General features: G+C 42.3%; 1 protein-coding gene across 1 annotated transcript in view; it reads left to right on the forward strand.

Annotated features, from left to right (window-relative positions):
• The first annotated feature begins 8257 nt into the window (after window positions 1-8257).
• The window catches only part of KDR (kinase insert domain receptor), a 31444-nt gene continuing 13271 nt past the window's right edge, over window positions 8258-26430 (forward strand). Inside the window, exons 1-20 of the mRNA XM_069856000.1 lie at window positions 8258-8445; window positions 9648-9738; window positions 10250-10446; window positions 11603-11727; window positions 12054-12222; window positions 13451-13590; window positions 13782-13950; window positions 15353-15464; window positions 15558-15721; window positions 16519-16675; window positions 17769-17889; window positions 18467-18575; window positions 19303-19647; window positions 20579-20725; window positions 20881-21012; window positions 22671-22777; window positions 23180-23315; window positions 23584-23688; window positions 24299-24412; window positions 25619-25707. Of these exons, the coding sequence (XP_069712101.1) occupies window positions 8394-8445; window positions 9648-9738; window positions 10250-10446; window positions 11603-11727; window positions 12054-12222; window positions 13451-13590; window positions 13782-13950; window positions 15353-15464; window positions 15558-15721; window positions 16519-16675; window positions 17769-17889; window positions 18467-18575; window positions 19303-19647; window positions 20579-20725; window positions 20881-21012; window positions 22671-22777; window positions 23180-23315; window positions 23584-23688; window positions 24299-24412; window positions 25619-25707 (2781 nt within the window). The 5' untranslated portion in view covers window positions 8258-8393. The remainder of the gene's footprint in view (window positions 8446-9647; window positions 9739-10249; window positions 10447-11602; window positions 11728-12053; window positions 12223-13450; window positions 13591-13781; window positions 13951-15352; window positions 15465-15557; window positions 15722-16518; window positions 16676-17768; window positions 17890-18466; window positions 18576-19302; window positions 19648-20578; window positions 20726-20880; window positions 21013-22670; window positions 22778-23179; window positions 23316-23583; window positions 23689-24298; window positions 24413-25618; window positions 25708-26430) is intronic.

The raw sequence follows: 26430 nt of genomic DNA on the forward strand, positions 1-26430 counted from the left end.
ATTATAGGCCTTAGTGTGTACAGTTATTGTTTGTCTTTTTAGAATACTCTAGGTGCTAAGATTGTTATTCTAAGGTTTAGGTTTATTCCAAGGTTTTTTGGTTGATCTTAAAATCCTCCTGGATAACACGCAGGCTCTGAGCCCTTCACAAACTATTCACTGTCTGGCTCTAACTTCAGTCAGGCTCAAGCTGCTAGTAAATAGTCCTCTTCTAATGGCATTTGCACTTATATAATGACGAATGGTGTTACAGTGGGCTCCCTGTATTGCCTGCAGTTTTCAAAGGTGAGACTGCGTGTCCTAATGTTTCCTTTTGACCTTAAGGACCATTCTATGAATTTTGTTCATGGCTTATTCAAGTGTTACAGAATCACAGAATCACTAGGTTGGAAAATACCCACAGGATCATCGAGTCCAACAATTCCTATCAACCACTAAACCATGCCCCTCAGCACCTCAACCACTCATCTTTTAAACACCTCTAGGGATGGTGACCCTCCAGAAAACAGTGGAGTGTATTTTTTAACCTTTGGCTGGTGACAGCCTTTGGTGAGACAATCTCAATGGGGAATGCAGACAGTGTCTAGCCACTTCCTTTTCTTTCCTGTTGATGCCTTTCTTCTGGGTACCACACTGCCACACATCAGCTACTAAATGTTCAGAAGATTCATTTACCTACAGCCACAGCAGAAAATATTTCTGTGGAAGGCAATATGATATTTTCTGTGATGTTTCTGCTTGGATGAGATGTGCAAGAAAATAGTCAGGTGTTAAAAAAAAAAAAAATCCATCTGTTAGCTTGTTCACAAAGTAAAAATATGTAGAAAACAGTGCTTTGGGTTAGGGTTTCTGGTTATGGAGTGAAGACTCTGCTTGGAAGAACAGAGGTAGTTTGCATCTCCAGACTGCAGGAGGTTAATTGGCATCGTTGTAAATAGAGGAATTTGATCAGCAAATAAGCTGAGATGTTCTTGTTCCTTTTCAAACCTGATTAACTTGGGTCCTAGAAAGCAAGTCTGAACAGAAGAAGAACTTGCCACTAGTGGAATGGTTCTGTTCTTTGGGACAAACAATGGTCAATGTCTCATAAAAGCAGGTATGAAGTCAAATGAGGAAAAAAGATTAACAGGCAAACAGACAATTAGTTGCAATGAACTTTTATATTTTGTAAGAAAAACACATTTGGGACATGAGTGTTAAAAATCAACATGTGTATCACAACTTTAAAGTGATTAATCACATTTATAGTACCAGCTGTGCAAATAAATTTTGACTGTAATGTACTTGAAACAAGACTTCCTCAGTGCTGAGATAAAAATAGTTCTTTGGAGGGGCTGAGAGAGTCAGGTGTGCTAGTTCCCCAAAAAGACTTTAGAAGAATAGGTGATAAAGGTTCCTCCTGTGTCCATAGCAACCGTTGCTGTGCCTTTCTTTGGATCTCACAGATCCAATGTCCTTACACTGTGGGGATGCTACATTATGGCCCACAAGACTATACAGTTACCACTTAGTTCTCCTGGCTGTGAAAATATTTATGAAGGAAATTAATTACCTTCAAGGAACCAATCTGGACATTTCCCCAAATGCTGTTTAAATGAACTGGCAAACATTAGTTTAGAAAGGGGTCACACACTATTAACACATGCACTGTAAACTGCTATTTGCACTGATTTGGGAAAGTCATTTGACATCATTTCAAACCATTATTATAAAGTGCTGTTGTACTTAGGCACCTATTGACACATTTCAGAAAGTCTCATCGACTTGCGCCGCAGAGTCTCTCCCAGGATTTCCTACCTGGAACTAGGGCTGGATGAAATGTTACACTTGACTGAATAAAGAAGTGCTAATTTTTTGGTCTGTTTTATTAAAGAACAGGAAACCACGAGTTGTATTCCTATCAACTATGAATACATGGACTTGAATAAACATGAGAAGACTAATACCTACTTCTGTTGCAAACTAAAATTAAATTTCAATCCTGGCAGAGATCTGTCAGACCTGACCTTAAACACTTCAATCGATGCCAGTCCAAGATTCCCCAGACAACCTTATTCAGTACTTAACTGCTCTGAGAGTCATAAAATGTTCCACGTTATCTGAGATAAATCTCCTGTCCAGAAAATTAGACTGATTATTTCCTCTCTTACCCTTGGTGGCTATGAGGGTAATTGATCAGGGACCTCCAGCCTTTTCCCACTGGAAGGCTGTTATCACACTTGTCTGTCTGATCTCCTCTTCTTCTAGACTGAACAGTCTCAAATCTTACAGCTTTTCCTCATAGGATGGTTTTTCACAGTTTCCAACAATGCTTTGCTCTCCTTTGAGTTGCCTCCATTTTCAACTTCTAACCCTGTCCTATGAAGTCCTGGCATTTTTTTCCAGTTGATGTGACCTGTGAATTTTAGGCTGATTTCCTAGGGAAATAGGGCTTACCTAATCACATTTTATGTCTGCCTGTTTATTTTTTCTGTCTTCTTCACTCATAATTTGTTAACCTCTCAGCCAGTCTCAAGCAAACATGACAGTGGTTGAATATCTCTAAGATATTAAGTCCATATATATATTTCATTTTAAAAGTGGTGAGAGTTGTGCGAGACACCTTATTAGAGCCCTCACCAGTGGACGTCTGCTGTGATAAAATCCTTAGCAGACAGCAGGGCACCTCCATGGCAGAAAGGTGCTGCAAATAACCCAAAAACTTTCAGATGGAGATTGTCCCTCATAAGATATGGAGGACATAACCTCTTGGGAATTGGTGTGCATTTCTTCTGCTCCTAATGCAATGACATTTTGTAAGAATATGTTGGATAGACTGGGCCCCTGTTAGATATGTTTGTAATTTTTATTTATTTCATAACAAGCCAGTAACATACATTTTGGGCAGACAGTTTCCCAAGCAGTTGGCCTTCCACCACCATGGCAATCCACCTGCAAGAGGCCTGGCTCCAGGTCAGTAGAAAGCCTTACGCTCAAACAAAATCCTTAAATAATCACAGATGCGAGGGCCAGAATCCAGGTCTCTTCTCCAGGATCCTATTTATAAACAGTGTGATGCTCACTCCCTTGTTCTTCTCCTTCAGTGAATAATAAGGGAACCGGCAGAAAAGATAGCCATGTTAACAAAGTGACTGAGGATGCTGCTTTCCATTTCTGCAGCATGGAGGTGAGAATACTCTTGTGAGAGGCAAATCACATCACAGAAGGGGATGCAGTGAGTACACACTAAGCCAGTGAGGTATTGAAAAAAAAAAAGATTGTGTCTTTCTCCAGCAGTTTTGTCAGCCTAGGCTGTAAGACTTTTCTCACAGACCTATCAACTCTAAGCACCCCCATCCCCTCAAAAAAAAAGAGAAAAAAAAGGGGGGGGGAAGGTGGAAGGGAAAAAAAAGAAAAAAAATGCATATCCTTTACTTCTGTGTAAGGGTCTGTAGCTTGTCCCTGTCACCAGTTGCTCATCCATTAGCCTGACTGACCACACATCCAGGAGCTCAGACACTGAATTACCGTCTGTTTCCTCTTCAGAAAATGATGCTTCAGAGCTGCTTCCTGCTGCAAGCAGGAGAGAAATTTCCAGAGACTTCAGCCATTCAAAAAAGTAAAGGCATTTGTCTCTTCTCCTTTGCCCCACAAAGGGTTTGGTGAGGAAAGAAATGGAGAGCCTTGAATGAAGGATGTGTAGCACCCTATCGTCCTGGCATGAGCAGCTATATAGAATTTTGGGAAATGACAGGAGCAAGCAAATAAACAGGGAAAGAAACTGAATTTTTCAAAGGTGTGTCCCTAAAATTCCATGTGCCTCCAACCATAATTAGGTGCCCAGGAGTGGAGAGATGTATCCAAGACAAGTTAGACTACTTTGGGCCTTGACAGCAACAAACTTTCTCCTCCAGTTTTGCTACCATCAGCATCCAACCAAGTTAGAATAAAACTGCTTTGTTTATGTTCACACAGGCTGAATATGCACCTCTTGTTTGTAGCTGGACATTCCCAAACACAAGTGATACATTCACAGATTCCAGCAAAGGTGTCAACATTTTTGGCATGCTCTGGAAATAGGCTAAAGGGTCGCTCAATTTCTACCTTAGGTAACACTGAAAATGAGTGGTTTTATGCTTTCTCATTCCTACTTCCATGCCTGTTCTCACCTGGAATGATTATTTCTTCTATTTGGAATGTCAGATTTTGTTCTTTGCAATGCCACTTGCAAACCAACACATTTTACGAATCATAAACATGGAGTAGTCATGCTAAACGTATTTCTGCTTTTGCATGTGGTTTATATGAAAAGTGATGGCATTCAATATTAAATTAATGCCTTTTCATTTTCTTTGTGCTTGAATGTGCTTTCACATCTGCCTTAACAAGGTTTATTAAGGTCCTAGTGAACCATGCCTGACAAAAAAGTCACACTAAGGCCATACTGTGTGGCTCCAGTGGTTGCAAGAATGTAGGTTGTTCCAACAGTGTCATCTACAATACAGACAGAGCTGAAGGTAGCTTCCACCTTTGCATTAGATGCTGAGGTGCTTGCAGCCCCAGATGAGAGCTGGTCTGCCTGCTGGATGCCACATTGCGTATTCTCCATGGGACATTGACCACTTGCAAACTTACTGAGCCACATGAGCAAGGGATCATGTAAGCAGTGTTCCCACTGCCAGCCCTTATCTTCCTCCAGGTTGTTATTCGAATAATTAAGCAAACAAAAGGCAGCCTGTCTGCTCCTGCGGCCACAGTTGCTCTGGCCGGGCTCCTCGACTGGGCTGCCCAGGAGGTGCTGATGGAGCCGGCAAGCCCGAGGGAGTCGTGACAGGTCAGGGAGGAGAGAGGAGGGGGGTTGTCCGGTTCCTCTGCTGCTTCTTTGTGTCTTGTTTTTAATGAGCTTTTGGCGACCAGAGGAGCAGATGCATAAACAAAAGCTTGTTGGCCCTGTTTGGCCAAGCTGAGACATCGTGCCCCCTCAGACCATTCCCAGGGAATGTCCACAGACACAGAGCTTTCCCCACATGGGAACTGCAGCAGAAAGAGGCTGCGGTGAAGGAGGAAAATAACCTAAGGGCTGGAAACACTGATTTCCTCTCCAAGGGGCTCTGGAAGATGCTGGAAGATGAGCAGGGAATCAATCTGTTAAAAAATGGGGCAATGCGCGTGGCCTGATCACGTCCCATCTGTCAGCTACCACTTCTCCTAATACTCTGCAAGTGTAAAGGATGACACAAAGGCTCTGCAGACATTACAGCCTAAAATGCTGGATAAGAAAACTACCATCACTTGAATCGCTGGGGTTTTGTAACCAGACATCTGTTGTCTCGTAGCTATCATGGTAGAAATATATTTAGATTAATCCTTTACTAGGACTTGAGGTGACTGTCTATCTTCTGTGCTTAGGTCAATTTTTCCCTCAAAGGTTCCCCAAGGCATCTTCCAGTGACAACCCACTTGAGAGAGCCCTATCAAAGCTCAAACTAGAAATATCAATGTAGCAAAGCACATATGACACCATATGTGCTGGTAAAGTCACTTCACATCGTTTCTAGCTTTCATTTTCCCCAGACACCTGCCATTTCCAGTGATTCTTGTCTATAGTTTTCACTTGATCAGACTACAGGATTGATCCAACAAGCTCCATATAGATAAGTAACTAGAAGATTAGAAGTCCTGCATCTCTCCAGAGCAAAGTTATACTAAGTGTTTAAAGTGTCAGAACTCCATTCAAGCATCCAGAGTGTAAAGAACTCGTCTTCTACTTTGCTCGTTGCTATCACAAATGTCCCTGATGATATAGGGATGGCAGTTTAGACAGTGAAGCATCAGTTCCTGCAGAATTATTTTAGTTAACAAGTTTATACTGACAGTCAGGCAAAGTGCTGAAGGATTGTGTCCCATTTAGGAAGTACAGTGTAGAACCGAGATCTCATCTGGATCATTCAGGGAGGTAAGACCACTTTGTGCTTTTGAAATGTGTGCTTCCCTGTGAATGCCCGACATTCACAATGTGCGAGCTCCTCGCTGCTGGCTGCTCAGTTTGTTGTGTGCACTGACCATCCGAGAGGTTTGTGTGTTTGAAAGGTCAGCCTCTCTCCTTTCCTTCTCTTCCATTCCTCAGGACTGAGGGTAGAAGGAGGCAAGGATATGGCAGACGCCAGAGGACCTGAGGAGAGCTAGCATTCATGTAGATTTGCTTAGATATGCTTAGGGCAAACTGGATATTTATTCCCATAAAGCTCAGGCATCAAAATGATTTTAAACAATGAAACCTATCCTCCCTCTTCCAAACCACTGACTTAATAGCAACAGCTGTGAATGAAAACAGAGCATAAATGGAATTGCAGGAAGCTCTAGTTGCACATGGTCTGACTAAACTTTAGAAAAGCCACTTGTCAAAATCAATACAGTAGCATGTTTTCTACAAGCTGCATTTTTGGAAGCTCAGGTAGGAGTGCAGAAAGCACTAAAGTGAGCTACCAGTGATTCTGCTCTAATCTATGGATTCTATAATAGTTTCAGGTGAACATTTTTCAACCTATTTCTATAATTTAATTTGCTTTGTTGACTAGCTAAACTGCTTTGGAGGCAAACAGTTGTTGCAGGTCATCCATACCCTATCAAAATTTTGCTCTGTGTAGTCAAACCCAACAAAACCAGCATCACCACAAATAAAGTTATCAAAACTGGCTCTTCAGTAATAGGCACCCTTGATTCTCACTGGGTTTTTATCATTACCACAGAAAGCCTATGTGCAGCCTACTCTCAGCAAAGGTCAGTTGTTTAGTGATCACTGCCAGAGCCCCCAGAATGACTTAGAAATACTAATGGCCTGATATGTATCATTATAGAGATGGGGATATTAATGAGGGCTACCAATTTTCTGGTTTAAGTAATCATAAGAATAACAAGAGCAGATTTTGTTTGCATAGTGCCAGCTTACCGCCTCTTGAACCACATGAGTCTTTGACTTTTCACGGTTTTACTGGATCTCTGGGAAAAATCAATACAGAAATTTGGCTTTTCCCACTCCTCTTATCTTTCTGTGAGCAACAGGGGTATCATTTCAAAGGAAATTACACTCATCCCCCAATACAATAAAACATCTGGAACTGCATAGCATACAAAATAAAATCACCGTTTCATTAACTTAGTCATTTGTTGTTAAGTTTGCACGTAGATTTGCAGAGAAAGAGAAAAATGTAGCCTGTAGAAGTAGTGTATATATATGCATGCATAGTCATGTACACATCTATCATAGAATCATAGAATCACAGAATCACCAGACTGGAAGAGACCCACTGGATCATCGAGTCCAACCACTCCTGTCAAACACTAAACCATGTCCCTCAGAGCCTTGTCCACTCGTCCCTTAAACACCTCCAGGGAAGGTGTCTCAACCACCTCCCTGGGCAGCTTCTGCCAGTGCCCAATGACCCCTTCTGTGAAAATTTTTTTCCTAATGTCCAGCCTAAACCTCCCCTGGCGGAGCTTGAGGCCATTCCCTCTTGTCCTGTCCCCCGTCACTTGGGAGAGGAGGCCAGCACCCTCCTCTCCACAACCTCCTTTCAGGTAGTTGTAGAGAGCAATGAGGTCTCCCCCCAGCCTCCTCTTCTCCAGGCCAAACAACCCCAGCTCTCTCAGCCGTTTCTCATAAGGCCTGTTCTCCAGCCCCTTCACCAGCTTGGTTGCTCTTCTCTGGATTCGCTCCGGAGTTTTTATCTAGCTGATTATCCACCTATTTATCTATGTATCCATCTACACAGATGTATTTATTTCCCCAAGAGGCTTTATGGTCACATGTACGCATAAAACATTAGGAAACAACTACCTGAAAGGAGGTTGTATAGAGGAGGGAGCTGGCCTCTTCTCCCAAGTGACAGGGGACAGGACAAGAGGGAATGGCCTCACACTCTGCCAGGGGAGGTTCAGGATGGACATCAGGCAAAAAAATTTCTCAGAAAGGGTCATTGGGCACTGGAACAGGCTGCCCGGGGAGGTGGTTGAGTCACCTTCCCTGGAGGTGTTTAAGGGACGGGTGGACGAGGCGCTGAGGGACATGGTTTAGTGTTTGATAGGAATGGTCGGACTCGATGATCCGGTGGGTCTCTCCCAGCCTGGTGACTTTATGATTCTACGAAACCTCCTGGCCGCGGGGCCGGGCCGGGATCGCCGGGGGCTGCCCGAGCATCCCCGGCGGGCGGAGCCGCGGCTGCAGGCCCCGCCCCGGGCTGGGGGGGCGGCGCGGCTCGACGGGGACCCGCATCCCCGCCGGGCGGTGCGGAGCTGCTCGTCGGGGCTCGGCTCGGTTGGGCTCGGCTCGTCTGGGCTCGTCTCGGCTCATCAGGGCTCGGCTCGGCTGCCGCCCCGAGGGCGCCGTCGGGCAGAGCGCTCCCCGGCGTTGCGGGATGGAGCTCGGTGCGGCGCGGCTGCTGGCGGTCCTGCTGTGCGTGGCTCCCGGTAAGCCCTCGGAAAAGCGTCGCTTGCGCGGGGTCTGGCCTTTCGGGGAGCCCCACGGGGCCCCGAGGAGAGGGGATGCTGCGGTAGGGGAGCCTTGGGGATGTCGGGGCCGGCGGAGCGGGTGGGCGATGCGAGAGCCCCGCGGTGGGACGGGGTGCACAGAGCTTGATGTCCTCTCGGGTCCTGCCCTGTCCTCTCGCCCTCTCCTGCCTGGCCGGCCTGTCTCTTGCCGTGGCGCAGTGTCCTGCTCGCTTGGCTCCAGCATCAACCCTTGTTTCCAAGAGCAAAATGTTCCTGGAGCCAAGTGCGGGAAACCCGTCATCAGCCAACGACCTGCTTGGAATGCCAGAGATCAAAGCGTGGGGAAATACTGGGGAAACAGGGAAGGTCCCGAGCTGGCCTTACTTTCTCGTTGCCCGTCATAGCTGGCTGAGCCGTCCCGGCCGGGGCTGCTGGCTCATCCCAGTAAGGCAGGATTCCTGACCCTACTAGGACCAGCCAGGGAGATCAGAAAATCTCTTTCTATCATCCTCACAAATGTTGCGCAAGCCGGGCTGTTGTCACAGAGAAAGCACCAGCACCCAAATGGCATCCCCTGTGAGCGCAGGTGGTTTGGAGTGGGCACGATGCAACCCCTCGTGTGAATGAAGTCCAGCACAAACAGATTTTTCACAAAGCTGCTTGGAAGAAAGAGATAATCTCAGAAAATCATGGGATCAAACAAATTCATGGGATCTCAGATTTGTGACAAACGGGAAAAATAGTTTCTTTCCATAATTCATTGATCAGCAGTCTCGAAGAACACAAGTATATTAAATTTATTATAAGAAAAGTTGGTAATCCCTTTCCCCAGGGAGTGAGATCATCAGATGAAGGTTCACTACATTTCAATGTCCCACATCCTCTTGTTAGACCTTGAAGTTGGCAACGCAAGAAAACAGGAACTCCACCCTGGCCGGCTGAATTGTAGTGCTCTGCTGCTAGCTCCTGACCATCTGCCTTTGCTTCCTGTTATGACAGAGTTTTTGAACTTTCTGGGATGTGTGAAAAGTCATTATTTAGCCTTTACTCGTAAGCCCGCAATGTAAGAGTGTCTGCTCAAAACATGCTGCATATTCCTATATACTTTTTGTTTTATTGAGTAGTGTTTACTTTGTTTATTGCATTGATTTGAGGTTTGGGTTTTTTATGTGATTTTGCAGGTTTATTTATTTCTCTGGATCAACCGACCCTTAGCATCCAAAAAGATGTCCTCACAATAACTGCAAATGCTACTCTAAATATTACTTGCAGGTAAGGGCAAATGTGTCCAGTGTGATTTTGGCAGGGGTGATTTATGTAATGATTTTTTATACAGAATCACAAGCAATTCAGTCTCTCCCCCATCACTGCTCGTGTTTCTCCCTGCTCCCTTTGTGCCCCCCCATCACTGTACCCTAGCAGACTGTAGAAATGATCTTACAGGATTGCAGAAGGGAGAGCTGAGGAGTGTGGGGAGGCCGGGAGGAGGAAGCATTAGTTGAGTACTTGCGGAACCCACTGGGAAGCCACACTATTGACTCTTGCTTTTTGGGTGCTATGTCACTTACATTTAGTGGAACATGTACCTCAAGTAGCTTCCTCATAGATATTAACAACAGTTTGATTTATGTGAATTTATCCTATGTGGCTTGATGCTTCATGTGATGGGATGAAGCCCATTCCTTCCCACAGACAGAGACATGCAGGGCTGGGGTTTGCTATCTTGGCATTGATACCAGTGCCTGTTGCGTGCTCATGGTTCTCTTAACATTTGCTTTCCCAGCGGTCAGAGACCACTGGAGTGGTCCTGGCCAAACAACCAAAGCAGTGCTGAGAAGCGTATCTCTGTGACAGAATGCAGTGATGGCCCCTACTGCAAGACACTTACGCTCCTCAAAGTCATTGGAAATGACACAGGGGACTATAAGTGCCTTTACAGGGACAACCAGGCATCTACAACCATTTACATATATGTTCAAGGTAAGTGCTTACGCATTTCTTAGGTGTTTTTTCCCCTAGAATCAAGAGGAATAAGGGATATCAAGTATCTTAAAATGGTTTTGACATCAAAATGTCTTAATCCTAGAACTTTTGATCCTGTGAGACTGCTGTTTTTCCTGGTTTCATGTTGTGTAGTTACATGTCAATATGCTAGCTGCAGGAAAGCCTTTGTACCTGTAATTTTGAACCGACCTGCCATACGCAGTACTTCACGTTTCTTCTCCACCCAGAACTTAGCATACATAGCTCTGCTGTGCTCTGTGCCTGTCCTCATGAACGCAGAACTATTACTGACCTCAGCAAGTGTTTCATATGAGGGGGGATTACAGAAATGGTATATTTATTAAAACAAGCAGATCCAATCCCTTTTACAGTTTGTACTATCTGATGCCATTGAACACTGCCCCACCTACCTCAAATCATAAACTTCCATAGATTTGCTAACTGTGATGGCAAAATCTATTTAAGCTCTAACAGCTAAGTTTTCAAACTCAGGCTGTCAGTTGTATTGGTAGGAACACAGCTGGGTGTCACAGGCACTGCAAAGCCTTCAGTTATAAACTCAGCTTAAGTAGGTGCATTCATTAAGGCATCTGCCTTTCTGTGCTGATGGTTTGATATCCATTTTCTGCTGTTTCCCTGTTTCCTTTCTATTGTTAACTTACAGTTAGCATTTTGAGATATGGGCTGCTATTATATACATGAGTTAGCTTGTTTTGTAAGATCACAAACACACATTTTTTTTTATCTGACTTTGGAAAATATGCTGCTGTTGGGGGAACTAATGTAGCACGTCACTACTTTTAACTGATATTTCCCATAGTACTTATGCAAGGAAAGTGTGACTTTCAAAAAATACAAAATTTGGATTTTTGTCAGGCTGTGGTGGCAGGAAACTATTCTCCAAGTGCACACTGCTGCTGCCTACTGTTGTGAGAACAACGGTATTGTAAAGCTGAGGAGTAGCTGTTAAAATACCTCTGCCTATTTGGTCTCATTGTATGAGCGTTTTACCACACAGAAAAGCATAAAACTGATTTTAGAACAAATAAACGGGAAAAAACCCCAAAATTGGGTGTTTCCTCCATGATCACATGATGAATAATATCCATTTCCTAACTGAATTTTCTTCTAGATTACAGATCTCCATTTGTGACTTCAGTTAGTGATCAACTTGGCATTGTATATATTACTAAGAATAAAACTGTGGTAGTGCCGTGCCTTGGAACTGTTTCAAATCTCAATGTATCTCTACATGCGGTAAGGAAAAAAACCTGTTACCATTATAAGACTTAGTTTGAAATCACTGTGACATAAATACATTGCTTAAGGCATAAATACATTTCTTAAAAATTTCTTTTCATCCTTGGGAGTTTTACAGCCTGTAATTACAAGGTGAGTGCTGTGGCTGTACTCATCCATAATCCTGTGCTCTCAAAGTGAGGGGGGTTGCCTATGGAAGGGAGATTGCCTGAACTAGGATGTTAAAACTGAGACCCTGCAGTTGAGGAAAATAGCAGACTTGAAAATTCAGAGTTGTTTGATTTTTGAAATCTGACTATGTATTTTATCAATATTTCAAACAGAAATACCCAGAAAAGATATTTGTTCCTGATGGTAAATCAATTTCGTGGAATAATAAAAAAGGCTTCACTATACCCAGTAATTTAATCAACTATGCGGGCATGGTCTTCTGTGAAGCTAAAATAGATGATGAAAGCTATCAGAGTATGATATATATAGTCGCAGTTGTAGGTAAGCCAAAGTTTTCTTTTTTTTAATGTATAACCAATGTTATTTTGCTTACTGCAACATACTGATCCAAATACGTCTGGTTGGACTTTTGGTTATTCAATGTTGATAATGCAGCTAATGTAAAAGGGGTGTTGTGATATACATTACTTTACTTTTAAATGCAATTTATTGTGTTCTTTCTGGTCGATCACTGGGACAAGTGCTTCTTTCAGTATTTCATAGATACTGGGGATTTTTATTTTTTTCCCAGACAATGCAAGTCTTTTACCTGAAATCACTCTATTCTGTACTTTATTCACTTATCTGGCATCCAAGTTGTAGTTGACCATAGAGACAGGTAACCACCAGCAGTGGATTGAAGGGAATTGCTCCCAGGAGGTAACAAGGGAATGGGGAATTTGAAGGCTGCATTAGCAGTTAGATTGTCTTGTCTCCTTCAGACCTATGTCCTGGCTGTGATGGGGTTTATGCTGTCCTAGTATATTCCATCTATTGTTCATCAAAATCCAAGAATAACATTCCGCAAAGGCTCAAGCCTGAGCTGGAACTGCAGCTATTTCTCTTTGGCCTCTGAGGACACAATGATGACTTCAAGTGGCTAGTTGGCACCAAGGTGGTCTCATTTAGCTTGCCAGAAAGGCAAAGCAGCCCTTTACCCTTTATAGCAGGCTTTTGGTTCTCCACAACATTCAGCTGTCTTCATCCTGATTTGAAGCAAATTCAGAATTTCTGCAGAATTTCTGCATTCAGAATATTCTGGTTTGGTATATTTTAAAATATTTTATTGCACAAGGGAAACTGGATAATTTTATCCATGCCAGACTGCCATTCTTAATAAACTTCCCACTTATTGCTGAGGGTGGGGATGTATCTGCTTTAGTTTTACAAGGATAAGGTTGCACAAGGGTAAGAAGAAGGTGTCTAAGGCAGAGGAACTGCTCCTACTGCCAAGGGGGTTCTAATCAAGTGCATACATCCTGCTGTGCCGCTCTCTGATGTGGGTTTTGGATAGGGAATGCTCAGGGCGGGCGTATACCTTCCCACTAAGCTCTTTTGTACACCCATCATCGTGCTGCAGTGGGGCATCGAGGGGCCTCTTCATGGCTGAGGTTTCAGTGGGACTTTCAGTGGGAGTTTTGAAGAATTCACCTGGGAAATTTGGTGCTCAGTGCTGTAAAATCTTCTCTTCTTACTACCATGTTTTGTATGGGCCTTCTTCTTCCTCTAGGATACCGAATTTATGACCTCACGATGAACCCACACTACCAAGTAGAGCTGGCAGTAGGAGAAAAGCTTGTCCTCAATTGCACTGTAAGAACAGAGCTGAATGTGGGAATTGATTTTAAATGGGACTACCCTTCCATCAAGGTAAATCTGTAATAACTTAAAGGTGCCAACATCACAACGAGGTTTGATTTGTAATGTCACTCCCCACTATATACTGTTGACAAAGTAGATGATAATACACAAAGAAATTGCTCGCATATACAGATGTGCAAAGACTGACAGGACGAATAGCAATAAAATTCCCAAACACCTCTGTTTTTTATCTGTTACAGGAAAAACGTGCAACAATAAGAGATTTAAAAACAACTGCAGGGGAAGTAAAGAAGTTTGTAAGCACTCTTACCATTGACAGCGTATCCTTAAGTGACAAAGGTCGATATACTTGTGCAGCATCCAGTGGCCGTATGAACATGAAGAACAGCAGTTACTTCATTATCCATGGTAGGGCATCTTCTACTTCAGGGTTTTTTTGTTGCTTCAAATTTGGGATTGGTTACTGTGATGAAGAGGGCATCTCAGTGGTGAATCAAATGACAGAAATGAACCAAACTTCAGCCACAGTATTTCTCTTGCACCCACTGTAGGGTTATTTTTACGTCACAAGCTTAGCTGATAAGATTTTTAAAGGTTGCTGTATGTTACTGAAAGCTGTAGAATCATAAAGGAAAATGGGCAGTAAAATAAACTGAGGTAACCCTCTGGTCCTTATCTGTGTCGACAGCCTTGAGGTCCTATAAACCTGGATTTGTGTAGATGACTTTGTACAAGAGTTGCTTTTCTTACCCGAGGTGAACTTAGGCTAGATTATGATGGCTCTGTGGGACAAGAATCCGGTTTGATTTGAATGGAGCTTGGAAAATAAAACTTTCACCTCTTACATTATGAATAGATGGATCAAATGGAGTTTTGGTTGTATGGAAATGATGCAAAAGAAGCAACTTTGGCAAAATGCATAGATAAGTACAAAGCCACATTGTACAGTCTTTTCTCAAGCCACTTTGGGATACAGCCTAAGTGATTCCATTGGCTTACCTCTAGAAAAAAATCATCAGCATGAGAATGGCCCCATTTTTAGTCACTGAGTCAGACAAAGGGGTTTATATTTTAAAGGAGGCTGGTTTCTTTGAGGTCTGATCTCAGGAGCCAGAATATTAATGGCTTTTTTTCTTTTTTTTAACATTCAAACTTATTATGTGGCACAGTAATCCCAGAGAGACTCAATTTTCTGTTGGGTTCTTTCTGTTTCTCTTCAGGAGCCAAAACAAGATCATGTGCTATAGTGAGTGTTTCAGATATTAAGTCCATACTATCCTGAATCTTAGTTAAAAGGCTAATCACTCTCTTAGTCTGAATGCAAGTTTATGACTTACAAGTAACATAAATAATTTCCAAGTATAGCATGACTGCAACTGTTCAAATACATGCTTGAGAAGAGGCTGAAAGTTTCTAATTTTATCTCATTGTAGTTTTGAATATTATTTTTTCCTGGAATTAGTAGATCAAAGCAGTTTTATGATATGTATTTACTTTTATGTATATATATATATATGTACCCACACAGATCTGACACTCGTCTAACAGTTGGCACACCATCCTGAGAGCTGAGTTTTGTCTCTGCTTTGCAGAACTCCTCAGTGGGGGAACTGGTCTGTTCCTCTGAGCGAGGGAAAGGAATCAGTTCTTATGGTGGGTCCATCTCTCCAGAGCCCAGTTTGGAGCCAACTGTGCTTTACCAGTAGTTTCCTGTGACTGTTCTGCTGCTAAATGCTAACCCCAATGGAGACCACTTACACTTTTGTCCATGTGGAAAGATTGTTTAGTTAATTTTTTTTTTTTTTGGCAGAAAGTCCTTTTATTCACCTGGAGAGAATGGAGAATGTGGTTGAAACAAGGCTAGGTGATACAGTCAAAATTCCTGTCAAGTTTAAAGGATATCCTCTACCAGAGGCAAAATGGTAAGAAACTAGTCACAACATGGTTGAAAAACTGAGCTATTCTTAGTCAAGGTAAATCTCTAAAGTATTCAAAGCGCTCTATATTTTTTTCAGGTATAAAAATGGAAAAGTCATCAATGCAAATCATACAGTTAAACTTGGCTACTCATTAGTGATCAATGAAGCAAGTGAAAAGGATGCTGGTAATTACACTGTCGTCCTTACAAACCCTACTAACAAGATGCAGAAGAGACATACATTTACCCTGCTTGTGAATGGTAAGTGGCTTACAGGGGTACCTTTCTTTCACCTGTGGATGTGGTGTATTGCCATACTTAGGATTAAATTCATCCTAGAACAATAAAGATTTAAGTGGGGATGGTGGCTGGAAGGCGAGCACTTGAGCCTCAGCCCAGGGAGGGCAGAGGTGGCCCATCTCTCCTGGCTCCAGGAAGTGCTGGTCAAGAGACTGCAGTCTCCTGTTGTTGTGATGATACTTCGTGTGAGGTTTTTTGTTGTTGTTGTCTGTATATTATTTCTTTGCCTCTGCATCCTGCTCTTTTCCTGCCTTCCTTGCTGGCTGTACTGACGGAGTCCTCCTCCACCCTGTTCCATCCTGACCCTGCCCTGCCTCACCCATCCTTCCTGCCCCATGCAGGCTGTCTCTCCTCTTCTGCCCTGCCCTGTGCAACCTTCCTCCTCTTCCTCCTCCTCTCTAGGAAGCAGCCTACCTCCCGTCCTTTGAAGACAACAGGTCTTGGAGAGGGCAGCAGGACTACGTGCAGTGGGGTCGGGGCTAGGGAGTAATATGCATTTAATGTTTAGGCATAATGATGGGAGTCTGAGGGCTGCATTTTAAACTAGGGTGTAATAAAGGGAGATTTTATAGAGATTCCTAAACCTTGCATCTTGAAGGCCTGGTCCTCAAGGTGTTGGGCGGGTTCACCTCTACCCAACATGTCCTTGGAGATGCTCCGCGTTGCACTGGACATGGGGCACGGCGTAAATTAGTCACTGTGTGTCTAATGTGTGTACATCGGTGGTGGGAGGTGTAACCTGCAGCTCTCTCCTCCAGTTCCTCCCCAGATTGGTGAGAACGCGTTGCTGGCTCCTGTCGACTCCTACAAGTATGGCTCAACGCAGGCGCTCACCTGCACTGTCTATGCCATCCCACCACCCTCCACCATCCTCTGGCACTGGCAGCTGGAGGAGGAGTGCACTTTCAGCCCCCAGTGAGTACTAACTGCTTACCATCTTCTGCAGCTTACGTAGCTCTCATGGGATGTTTGGGTTGGGGTTTTTTTTGGGTGCAGCCCTTGTCTAGGCTCATTACTGAGTGCCAACCCAATGGTCAACAAAGAAAAGATTGTTGTACTTAACAGGCAGATGGTTACAGGCAGGCAGGCTCTGCCAGAGTCATCATCGTCAGCAAAAGCAAGGGCCACCCACAGCAAGGAGCCAGCAGTGTCTGCGTGTTGCCGTCATACCTTCTTGAAGGGCATCTTGGCTTGTGGGGGGGTTCAAATGCAGCTGTCTGCCTGCACTCCTCTCTTATTTCTGCGTGGACTGCAGGCCCAAAGCTCCATCCCAAGGAGAGGAAACTTGCTGTTTATGCTAATTACAGATCTTGGCGATGCATTTTTTTCTTACGTGCAAGTGCTGAGTGCGATGGTGCTCTTCATCTGTGTGAAAGTGTATCTTGGAGGAAATGCACTGATTGATGTTGGGGAATGATAGAGAGAGTGCCTGACTGAGATTCACACAGCCTTCCTTATCTGGGCCTACCATAAGCCCAGATTTCCTTTAAAAAAAAAAAAAACCAGAAAAAAAATAGCATTCTTGTTTCCTGTTGTTGTTTTTAAGATGATTTCCACTAGTTTCTTCCGTTGGTGCCTGGTTACTTCCTATACAATTGCTACTGTCCTCAAGAAATTCTTGTAGAGAGTTCAGTGATTTTTGTGTCTCTGTCTTCCTTTGAACTAAATTAACTTGAATCATACATTTATGAATGGAGGCTTGTTTCCCAGAATAGCTGCTTCCCTCCAAGCATCCTGATTGAGCTCACGCAGGCAGATTAATTAGGAAAATCACCTTTAGGCTTGGGGATTCCTTATTTTACAGAGCTTAAAGGTCTCACAAGGTGATAGGGTGCATTTTAATAGAAATGTTTCCAGAAACATACTCTTCCACAGACTGTGGCAAGTGATGCATCTGATTTATAGATAAGTATTATTAAGATAAATATTATTAAGAGAAAACAAAACCACTGTCTTGAAGGGCAAATATTCATCTTATTTAACCCATATATCTCCACTTACATCTCAGGAAAGTTCGCTCAGGAGCCAATCCATATGCGTGCAGGAAATGGAAAGTGATCTCCGAGAGAAAGGGGGGGAATCAAGTTGAAATTAAGCACCGAGTTGTTACCATTGAGGGGAAAACAAAGGTGAGTAGATTTTCTCTTCTGTTGGTTGGTGATGATTAGCTCTGCTCCGCAGTCCTCATGTATCACTGGAGATGAGACCCTTTTCACCTAACTTTAACTTGGAGACCTACTTGCAGTTAGCTAGTCATGCAAAATCCTACTGAAGCCAATAGGCAGAGATAGAACACTGACCCAAAGTGATTGTCCATTGAGGTACATAACTTACTTAGACTTTAATACTTAGCTTTTAGTTATCTGAAGTTAGATGAGTTATTTTGTGAATTAGATGTAATAGGGAGAAGCTGGAGAGACTGAAGAGCAGAAAAAGTTGTGAGTGCAGCTTTTATTAGCACATAGTCTCAAGTCTGCCTTCTGGCAGGCTGATTTTTCTTGTTTTCTTCTGCCTGATTGTTGCGCACTTGAGGAAAAATGTAAACCTCAGGAGGAAACAGGGCTCGCATTGTGCCACGGACTTGTGCTTTAGGAGGGATTTTTGGTTGTGCAGATACCTGCACTTTGCTAAGGTTTGGGGTGGTCTGGCTTACGTAAGTACTTCAGTACTGATGTGGTATGAAATTGCTGGATTGTTCTTTTGTAGACTGTGAGCACCCTCGTAATTCAAGCAGCGAATGTATCTGCTTTGTATAGATGTATGGCTACGAACAGAGCTGGGTCAAGTGAGAGAGTTATCTCCTTTCATGTGACCAGTAAGTATACCCTGTTGATAGCAGCTATGTCAAATTAATGTTATTTTATCTATTTCATTAATGATAGGTGCTGCAATGTTGTTGTCTGATTCCTGCCCTTCATAAAATTCATTCATTCTTCAGGAATTCAGGCTTTCCTAATGCAGCTTTTAGTCACCACCTAAGTTCAGCCAAGCGATTAGTTCTGCTGGCATCAGTGGACTGACGTTCCCATGAAAATTATGCAAAATGGGCACTGTTGTCCCAAGAGTGATTGCTGTGTTCTGCAGTCACTTTACAGAGCTACAGAGAAATTATGGTAGTGTTACAAAATGGGTAAAGATGTACTGTAAAAGCTAAGATTAACATTTTCAAAAACAGTGGCAAAGAGCTTCTGTCTTTTTGAAAACCAGTCCCCATATTGACATGCTGAAATAATATTTTCATCTAAATATAAAAATGGACTATAAGATAATGCTAAGAATCAACTTAGTTTGCAAGAAGTTTCTACAGTTACAGGAACTATATTCATTACACAGTCCTTTCTTTGATCCATTTACAGTGTATTGCTTTTAATGAGGTTATACCCTTTACATACATGAGCGATTGATTTTTCAGTGTGTTATTGCCTTATTTGCAACTGGACCAGATGAGAATAAGGCTATATTTGTAAAATGGCTTTTTCAAGTTACTGTTGACAGCAAAATGTGCAACCTAGTAGGAATTTTTTTTTTTTTTTAACTTGCAGGGGGGCTTGAAATAAATCTCCAACCTCAGAGTCAGCTCACAGAGAAGGATAACATGTCCTTGCAGTGCACGGCAGACAAATTCACCTTTGAGAAGCTCTCATGGTACAAACTCAGTGCTCACACTTCACAGACTGCCTTTGGAGGGCTGCCCATGCCCGTCTGCAAGAACCTCAATGCTCTCCAGAAGCTGAATGGAACAGTTTCAAGTACCAATGGTGAAAATGTCACCTTAGAGCTCATCCTTCGTAACATCTCCCTCCAGGACGGAGGAGATTATGTTTGCATTGCTCAGGACAAAAAGGCTAAAACACAGCACTGTCTGGTGAAGCATCTCACTGTGCAAGGTATGGATCTCATTTACTGCGGTAGTGCCAGTTTTTCGTATGTTCAGGTCTTGCATATGTTGGCTTAATGGTGCACTCAGTTTGCTAAATATGTGTAAACCATATGTTGTAAGTAAAGGGATTGTTGTGCATGTTAAAAGCTGCAGAATAGAGGGCTGGGGCTTGTCTGGGCAGCAGGGGCTTACCATTTCATCAGTACCAGTGAGGAAACACTGAGCAAGCCTCTGTGCTGTGCAAGGACATGAGTTTGGCTTTTGCACAAATAATAGCATATGTTTAGCTCGATAACGTCTCAATTATATTTTTCAAAACATTATTTTTCCCTCTAGCTGCTTATACATGCATGTCTTCATGGAATTAATGCTACAGCTTTTTGTCACTGAATCTTGGGTTTGAAGTAGTGTCTATAACTTAAAACTGTTGTGAGATGAGGCTGGTATTCAGGCGCAAGTGATGCAAGCTGATAATCAATCAGCTTTTCACACAAATAGTGATGACTTTGCTTTGGGACATAGGTATCTCGATTGATTAGGCAGATTCAGGAAAATACCTGTACATGTTCCTGGGCTTTCCTGAATGGACATTTGATGGATTGAATGTCAAACTTCTTGTATTGAACCTGAAAAAAGAAATGTGAGGGGCGCAATTTCCTACCTATTCACTCTTCCCTAAGCAGCTTGAGCGGTTACAAATTAAGCCATGTAAAGCAGGTTGTATCAATACTGTTAAAATTTTCTTGGCTATTGTAGTTTTTCATGTCATGTGGAAGTTCGACTATGATCTTAACATGAATCTGTGTCTGATAGTGTTATAAAAGGATTTCAGACTTTATTACTGAGCCAAGCGTGTATATTGTCATTAAATGCTGTTACTGCAAAAATGGATGTTTTCTTAAATGGTCAGTAATTTTGCATTATTTTTGAACCAACAGAGCCCATGGCACCTACACTTATAGGAAATTTGGAAAATCAGACAACAAACATTGGTGAGACCATAGAAGTGTCATGCACAGCAAATGGCATTCCTCCTCCAGACATCATGTGGTTTAAAAATAATGAAACACTTGTTGAAGATTCAGGTGAGGATTGCTCCTTTGCTACAAATTTTCTGTCACTTAAGGGCTTTCTTTCATAGTTCTCTCTGCTAATTTTCACCCTGATAAGTTTCATTTTGATTTTTAAATACAAACTGGCATAAAAATAGCAGAACTAAGAATCATCATTTTTTTTCCAGGTATTGTTTTGAAAGACGGAAACAAAACACTAACCATACGTCGAGTGAGGAAAGAAGATGGAGGGCTATATACCTGCCTTGCCTGCAATGTCCTCGGATGCAGAAAAGCAGTGGCTTTTTTTTCTGTGGAAGGTTAGTGTTAGCTTCTTTCCAGATTGTGCATGAAATCGTTATGGTCACTGAAAGGAAAATCTACCGGCTATCCTGATGGAAGATCTGAAAATACAATATGGGGTTTGCAAAAATTTCTGACCATTTCTATCAAGCTCAAACTGGGTGCTGTCATAATCATTGTAACTTCAGCTGTTGATGCTGATGCTTTCTTCTCCTCAATGCTGTTTATTGCTTTTCAACAAAAGCAAGTTGCACAAAAATATCTGCAACCTATATTACATGCAAACCTAAGAAGCAGAATCTGTGCCAGCCTACAGGTATCCTGTGACATCTCTGTTGTCTTGGTAACATAATTGTCATATTATGTTTTTTAACAGTTGTAACTTTTTAAACTATGTCATTGCTGTCACAGCATCGAAGCAAAACAGAGTGAAAACTGTGGAGTCTGTTGTGATTGATATCCCATTTCAGTGATAGAAACAGGTAGGGTTTTTGGATTAGAGGACTCCAGCCTTAATCCACTGAAGTTTGAAAGCAGCGTTTGTGAGACCTGTCTCAGTTGATCCAGTCCTGTTGTGGCACACCAAAATGCACTTGCAATAATATGCAATAAATCCTAAGGAGAGATTAGCCTGCAGTCTGAGTAGCTGGAACCATGATGGACTTTCCACCAAGAGTTCAGACTTTGCAATGAGAATCCTCGAAGTAAAAGCTCCTTGACTTTGGTATCAGTAGGTTTGCAAAAATTAGTTACTAAATCCTTCACAAAACTCTGTCTTATAAGTCAGGGTGATTGTCTGATCTGTTCTGTTAAGATAATTAAAGCAGTATCCTGTTATTCTTATAGATCCCATTAGGATATTAAGATGTTGGGCAATATGTTTACATGGGGTGGAAATTATCTGCAGCTGACATCAATGCAGGTTTCAGCTGATGTGGTAAATATGGGTGGGGCATGTCTGTAAAAGCTGGAAATCTGTGCAGGACATACTGTTTCACTCAAATTTATAGTGGAGCTCGTCAAGGTCATGCAATGGAGTGTGCTCCTGTGTGAGAAAATCTGTAGTGGCAAAAGGGATGAAGTACAGGAGCATGATGTGGCCAAAGGGACCTGAAAAAGAGAGCTGCTCCTGAACTTTAATAGATAATCATGTGGTGTCTGCTGGAGAATGTTTTACTGGAAAAGGGGTGTTGTGAAGAAGTCCTTATTTTCGCATGCTATTGTAGAACCACATTTTTTCATGCTCCAGCTGAAGCATGTAAAGAGACAAGAGAGAGATTGTTCTCTGGGTCATTCTCAGAGCACTTTATTTACTATATGATGGGGGGGATTGTTTGAGTTTCTGGAGAAAGGGTCATTCATTTTGAGTATTCCAAAACAATGATTTATTTTTAAAATGAGAGATTTTACTTTTTATTATTTGACAAAGGTCCAGATGCTGTCCTTGGAACAGTGTTGATACTAAGGAATCGTGTGGTGTGTAAAACAGCACAAAATGAAGCGTAATATTCCAATATTAGAAAAACATACTTTTTGTTTTGTTTTTGCTTCCTTGCTCCATGTTGCACTTTTAAAACGAACCTTCAAAACAAGGACTTCCATTCTCTACATTAATGAATGAACAAAACCAATGTGCTTCCAACTATCACTCAGATATTCAGTTATTTCTTCCCAGGCGCTGAAGAGAAAACAAATCTGGAGCTCATTATCCTCGTTGGCACTGCAGTGATTGCCATGTTCTTCTGGTTGCTTCTTGTAATCATCCTCCGGACCGTTAAGCGGGTAATGAAAAAATTCTCCTACTGTCTTATCAGCACTGGTCTTGCATGACAAATGAGAACTGACTTGAGGCCTTTTGTGTTGCTTCTTTCCATTGTTCTTAAATCAACAGACACATTTTTTCTCTCCATGCTGTAACATTCTTGCCTGGAACTGGGGGCACAGAAATTTGTTTTTAATTGAACAGGCCCTCATAAGATAAAAAATGTTTCAGCTGGTTTTGTTTACTAAAAAAAAAAGTGCAAGTAATTAACGATGATCACACTCATGATGACATGACATAGGGAAATGGCAGCCTGGCATTTCTGGGAACTAGTGGAACACTACAGAGTGAGAAAATGGCACTTTGCCTGCACGTTGCCAGTAAAAAAAATCTGTTCATCTACAACTAATATAATTTTCCAGGCCAATGGAGGGGACATGAAGACTGGCTACTTGTCAATCATCATGGATCCTGATGAAGTCCCTATAGACGAACACTGTGAACGACTCCCATATGATGCCAGCAAGTGGGAGTTTCCTAGAGACAGGCTGAAGCTAGGTATGTCTTCATTGCATGAGTCCTTTAGTGATAGTGCAGCCAGCCCTGTGTCTAGGGGTGTTTCAGGTCCTGGCTTGCTGTGGGGCTGCCCTGATGCAGGATCTCTGTGTGGGCTCTCCAGTCCCATAGGATATAATGCATGCTCTCCCCATTATCAGGCTTATGTTAATTTTTGATATATAAATTCAGTTTGCATTTGCTTTTTTATTCAGCATATTTTACCCTCTGCCAGACAAATAAATCAGTCTATTGATCTTCTTGTTTCAAGGTAAACCTCTTGGGCGTGGAGCTTTTGGCCAGGTCATAGAAGCAGACGCATTTGGAATCGACAAAACTGCTACCTGCAAAACAGTGGCAGTCAAAATGCTTAAAGGTAAAAATGGCAACTGAAACTTCACCTTGAATGCACGATGCAGCCAATGCTATAACCAGTCGATAGAAAATAATAAAAATGTTTGTACCAATGATGCATTCAAGGTTAGCTTAACAGTTGGTCATGAAGCAATGATTAGGGAAAGTACATGCCTTTACCTTATCAATAGTTGGAGCGATGTGACCAGTTTCTTAGCCATTGCTTTACAGATCTACTCAGGTTCAGAATACAAACTTGCTCCTGTAAGCAGATTGCACATATCTGTTTTGCCTTATGCAGGGATGTTTCTACAAGTCTCAGAGAGTGGCTTAGGCACACTCTAAAATGAGTTGTAGTTTTGAACAGCTTTCTCCTCAGTTTAAATCGTATTACAGTACCTCACATTTGCTACAAGAAAGACGAAAGCTGCAGTTCCCAGACACACTGTTTATGAAAACAGGAGGATGTAGCTGGGGCAGCAAAATGGGTCTGCCAGTAGTTGGGGTCTGTATCCCAGAGGGTGCACTTCTCACTAGATGGGCTGGAAAAATAGAAGAAGAGGGTGCAGAGGAGGAGGGGGAAAGCCTTTATGTCTGTCATGTTCCTGATTTGGGTCATTTTACTTCTGCAGAGGGTGCAACCCATAGTGAGCATAGAGCGCTTATGTCAGAACTGAAGATCCTCATTCATATTGGCCATCATCTCAATGTTGTCAATTTACTTGGAGCCTGCACAAAGCCAGGAGGTGAGTAATTTCTCAGTGGGTGGAAACGTGCTGATGAAACCCCTATTTCTGCCATTTCTGCTGCATAGAAAATAGAGTTTAAAAATTAAAGTCTGGAAGAAATTGTCTTTTTTTTGAAAAAGAAATTCTCATAAGAGTGAGCAAGTCCAGAGGTGGAGTAAAGGCTCAGAAGGCCAGAGTTCTACATGCAGCTTCTTCCCTTAGTTGTTCTATCACTGCTTTTCTGTACCTCAGATCCACTTTTACAGGGGACACCCTATGTGTAACAGACTTCGGGATTGAGTCTATGACTAGATTTAACAAGTTGATCTTATTCTTGTCACCAACTACAGTGCAATTGCAAGCTGTGACTTCCCTTCCTGGCTCTGGATGGGCTGCGAATGCCTCTGTGTTGTGGGGGGAGAGGAGACTTCAACTGGAGTCCAGCTCTGTGTGGATGAATCTATTTTACTTTATAATCAGGGACAGATGTTTTGTTTAACAAATCCAGCACTGCACACTAATTTGGAAGATATTCAGTGAAAGTAACACAGTAATAATTTTTCAGGGAAGCTGACTTGTTGACTTACTGTGGGATCAGAATTTAATTTGCAAAGTTCCATGAGAGAAGTGCAGCAGTTGAAGGAAACATAATCCATAAATATTTCTTTCCTTGTTTATTCCGTAACAGAATAGGTATCGCCAGTATCTGGAACAGAGGATGGAAATTTGTCATTATAGCAAATGCCTGTATGAAACAATATGAGCATGAAGGGTCGTACATAAGACGTCTATGTCTGAAACTGAGATTCCTGTTTTAAGTTTTCAGGACTTAAACTGTCAGCACAAAAAATGCATGGATATTCATATATGCACTTTATTGCAGTTGAGTGGTTAGTTGCACTGAATTTCATTCAAATACGTATGGCACATCCTTACAATTAGCATAGGCAGTTATTGGCATTTAAGGTATAAGCACACCACTATATTTTTTCACATATGAAATTCAGCCTGTGATTTTCAAGAGTATGTGCTTTCTTTTCCTTCCCTTTACAGCAGAAAAGGAATCATTTCCCTGTTTTGATTTCTATTTATAACTGATATTTTGAAAAAATTCTGGGTAGTAGAATGCTTTTTAAATGTATGTATTTCTAGCCACAAATTATGCTCCGAGATAAGGTGAGGTGTAAATAGTTTTTCTGAGGAATTGCTTTAACTGTTTTACAGGCCCACTTATGGTGATTGTGGAGTACTGCAAGTTCGGAAATCTCTCAGCCTACCTACGGAGCAAGAGGAGTGAATTTATCCCATACAAGGTAAGGAGGCAAGTTTAACAGTATAATGTTTGATTTGATGGTTTTTTCCACACACCATGTTTCTGTTTCTAGTGCAGACTGAAGTGGCAATCCTTGGGAATGCTGAATATCTAGTACTTCTCATGGGAATGAGTGATGGCAAAAACATCAGAGGTCATCTGGTCTTTCCCCTGGCCCCTGCAATGTAGCTATTTTGTTATTGTTAGCTTAAAATGTGCAAAGGAACTGGGCTTCCACTATTTCCCTTGGCAGATTATTCTACACTTGGCCATATCTGTCAGGAAGCTTTTTCTGATTATCAGCCTGAATTTTTTCCTTTCTTAGTTAAGCTCCAGACCACCTTAAATAACTGCACTTCCTGCTTAGTGTACATATCCATCGACTATTCATCGATATCTTCTATCACATGATCATCCTTTCCACTATCCCCTTGGCTCACTGCTGAACCAGGCTATACATCTTTACTGTTAATCATTTTGTGTAATTGATGTATCTGATAAGTTTGTGTTCAGCTTTTCACCTCCCAAGTCCTTTGTGAAGGTAGCCTCCATCACAGCAACCCCTATGCACCCCACTTCGAAAGGAGGGGGAGGATGGAGGCTGGCATTTTCCAATTCATTTGTTGCTGCCTCTGATAGGGGGTCTGATTTCTGGAGAGGGTCTGAAGGATCTATCCCCCCTGAGGGGAAGATTGCTTAATGAAGAGCATGGCTGTGGGTACCC

The sequence above is a fragment of the Phaenicophaeus curvirostris genome, chromosome 4 (assembly GCF_032191515.1).
Source record: "Phaenicophaeus curvirostris isolate KB17595 chromosome 4, BPBGC_Pcur_1.0, whole genome shotgun sequence".
Taxonomy (NCBI): Eukaryota; Metazoa; Chordata; class Aves; order Cuculiformes; family Cuculidae; genus Phaenicophaeus; species Phaenicophaeus curvirostris.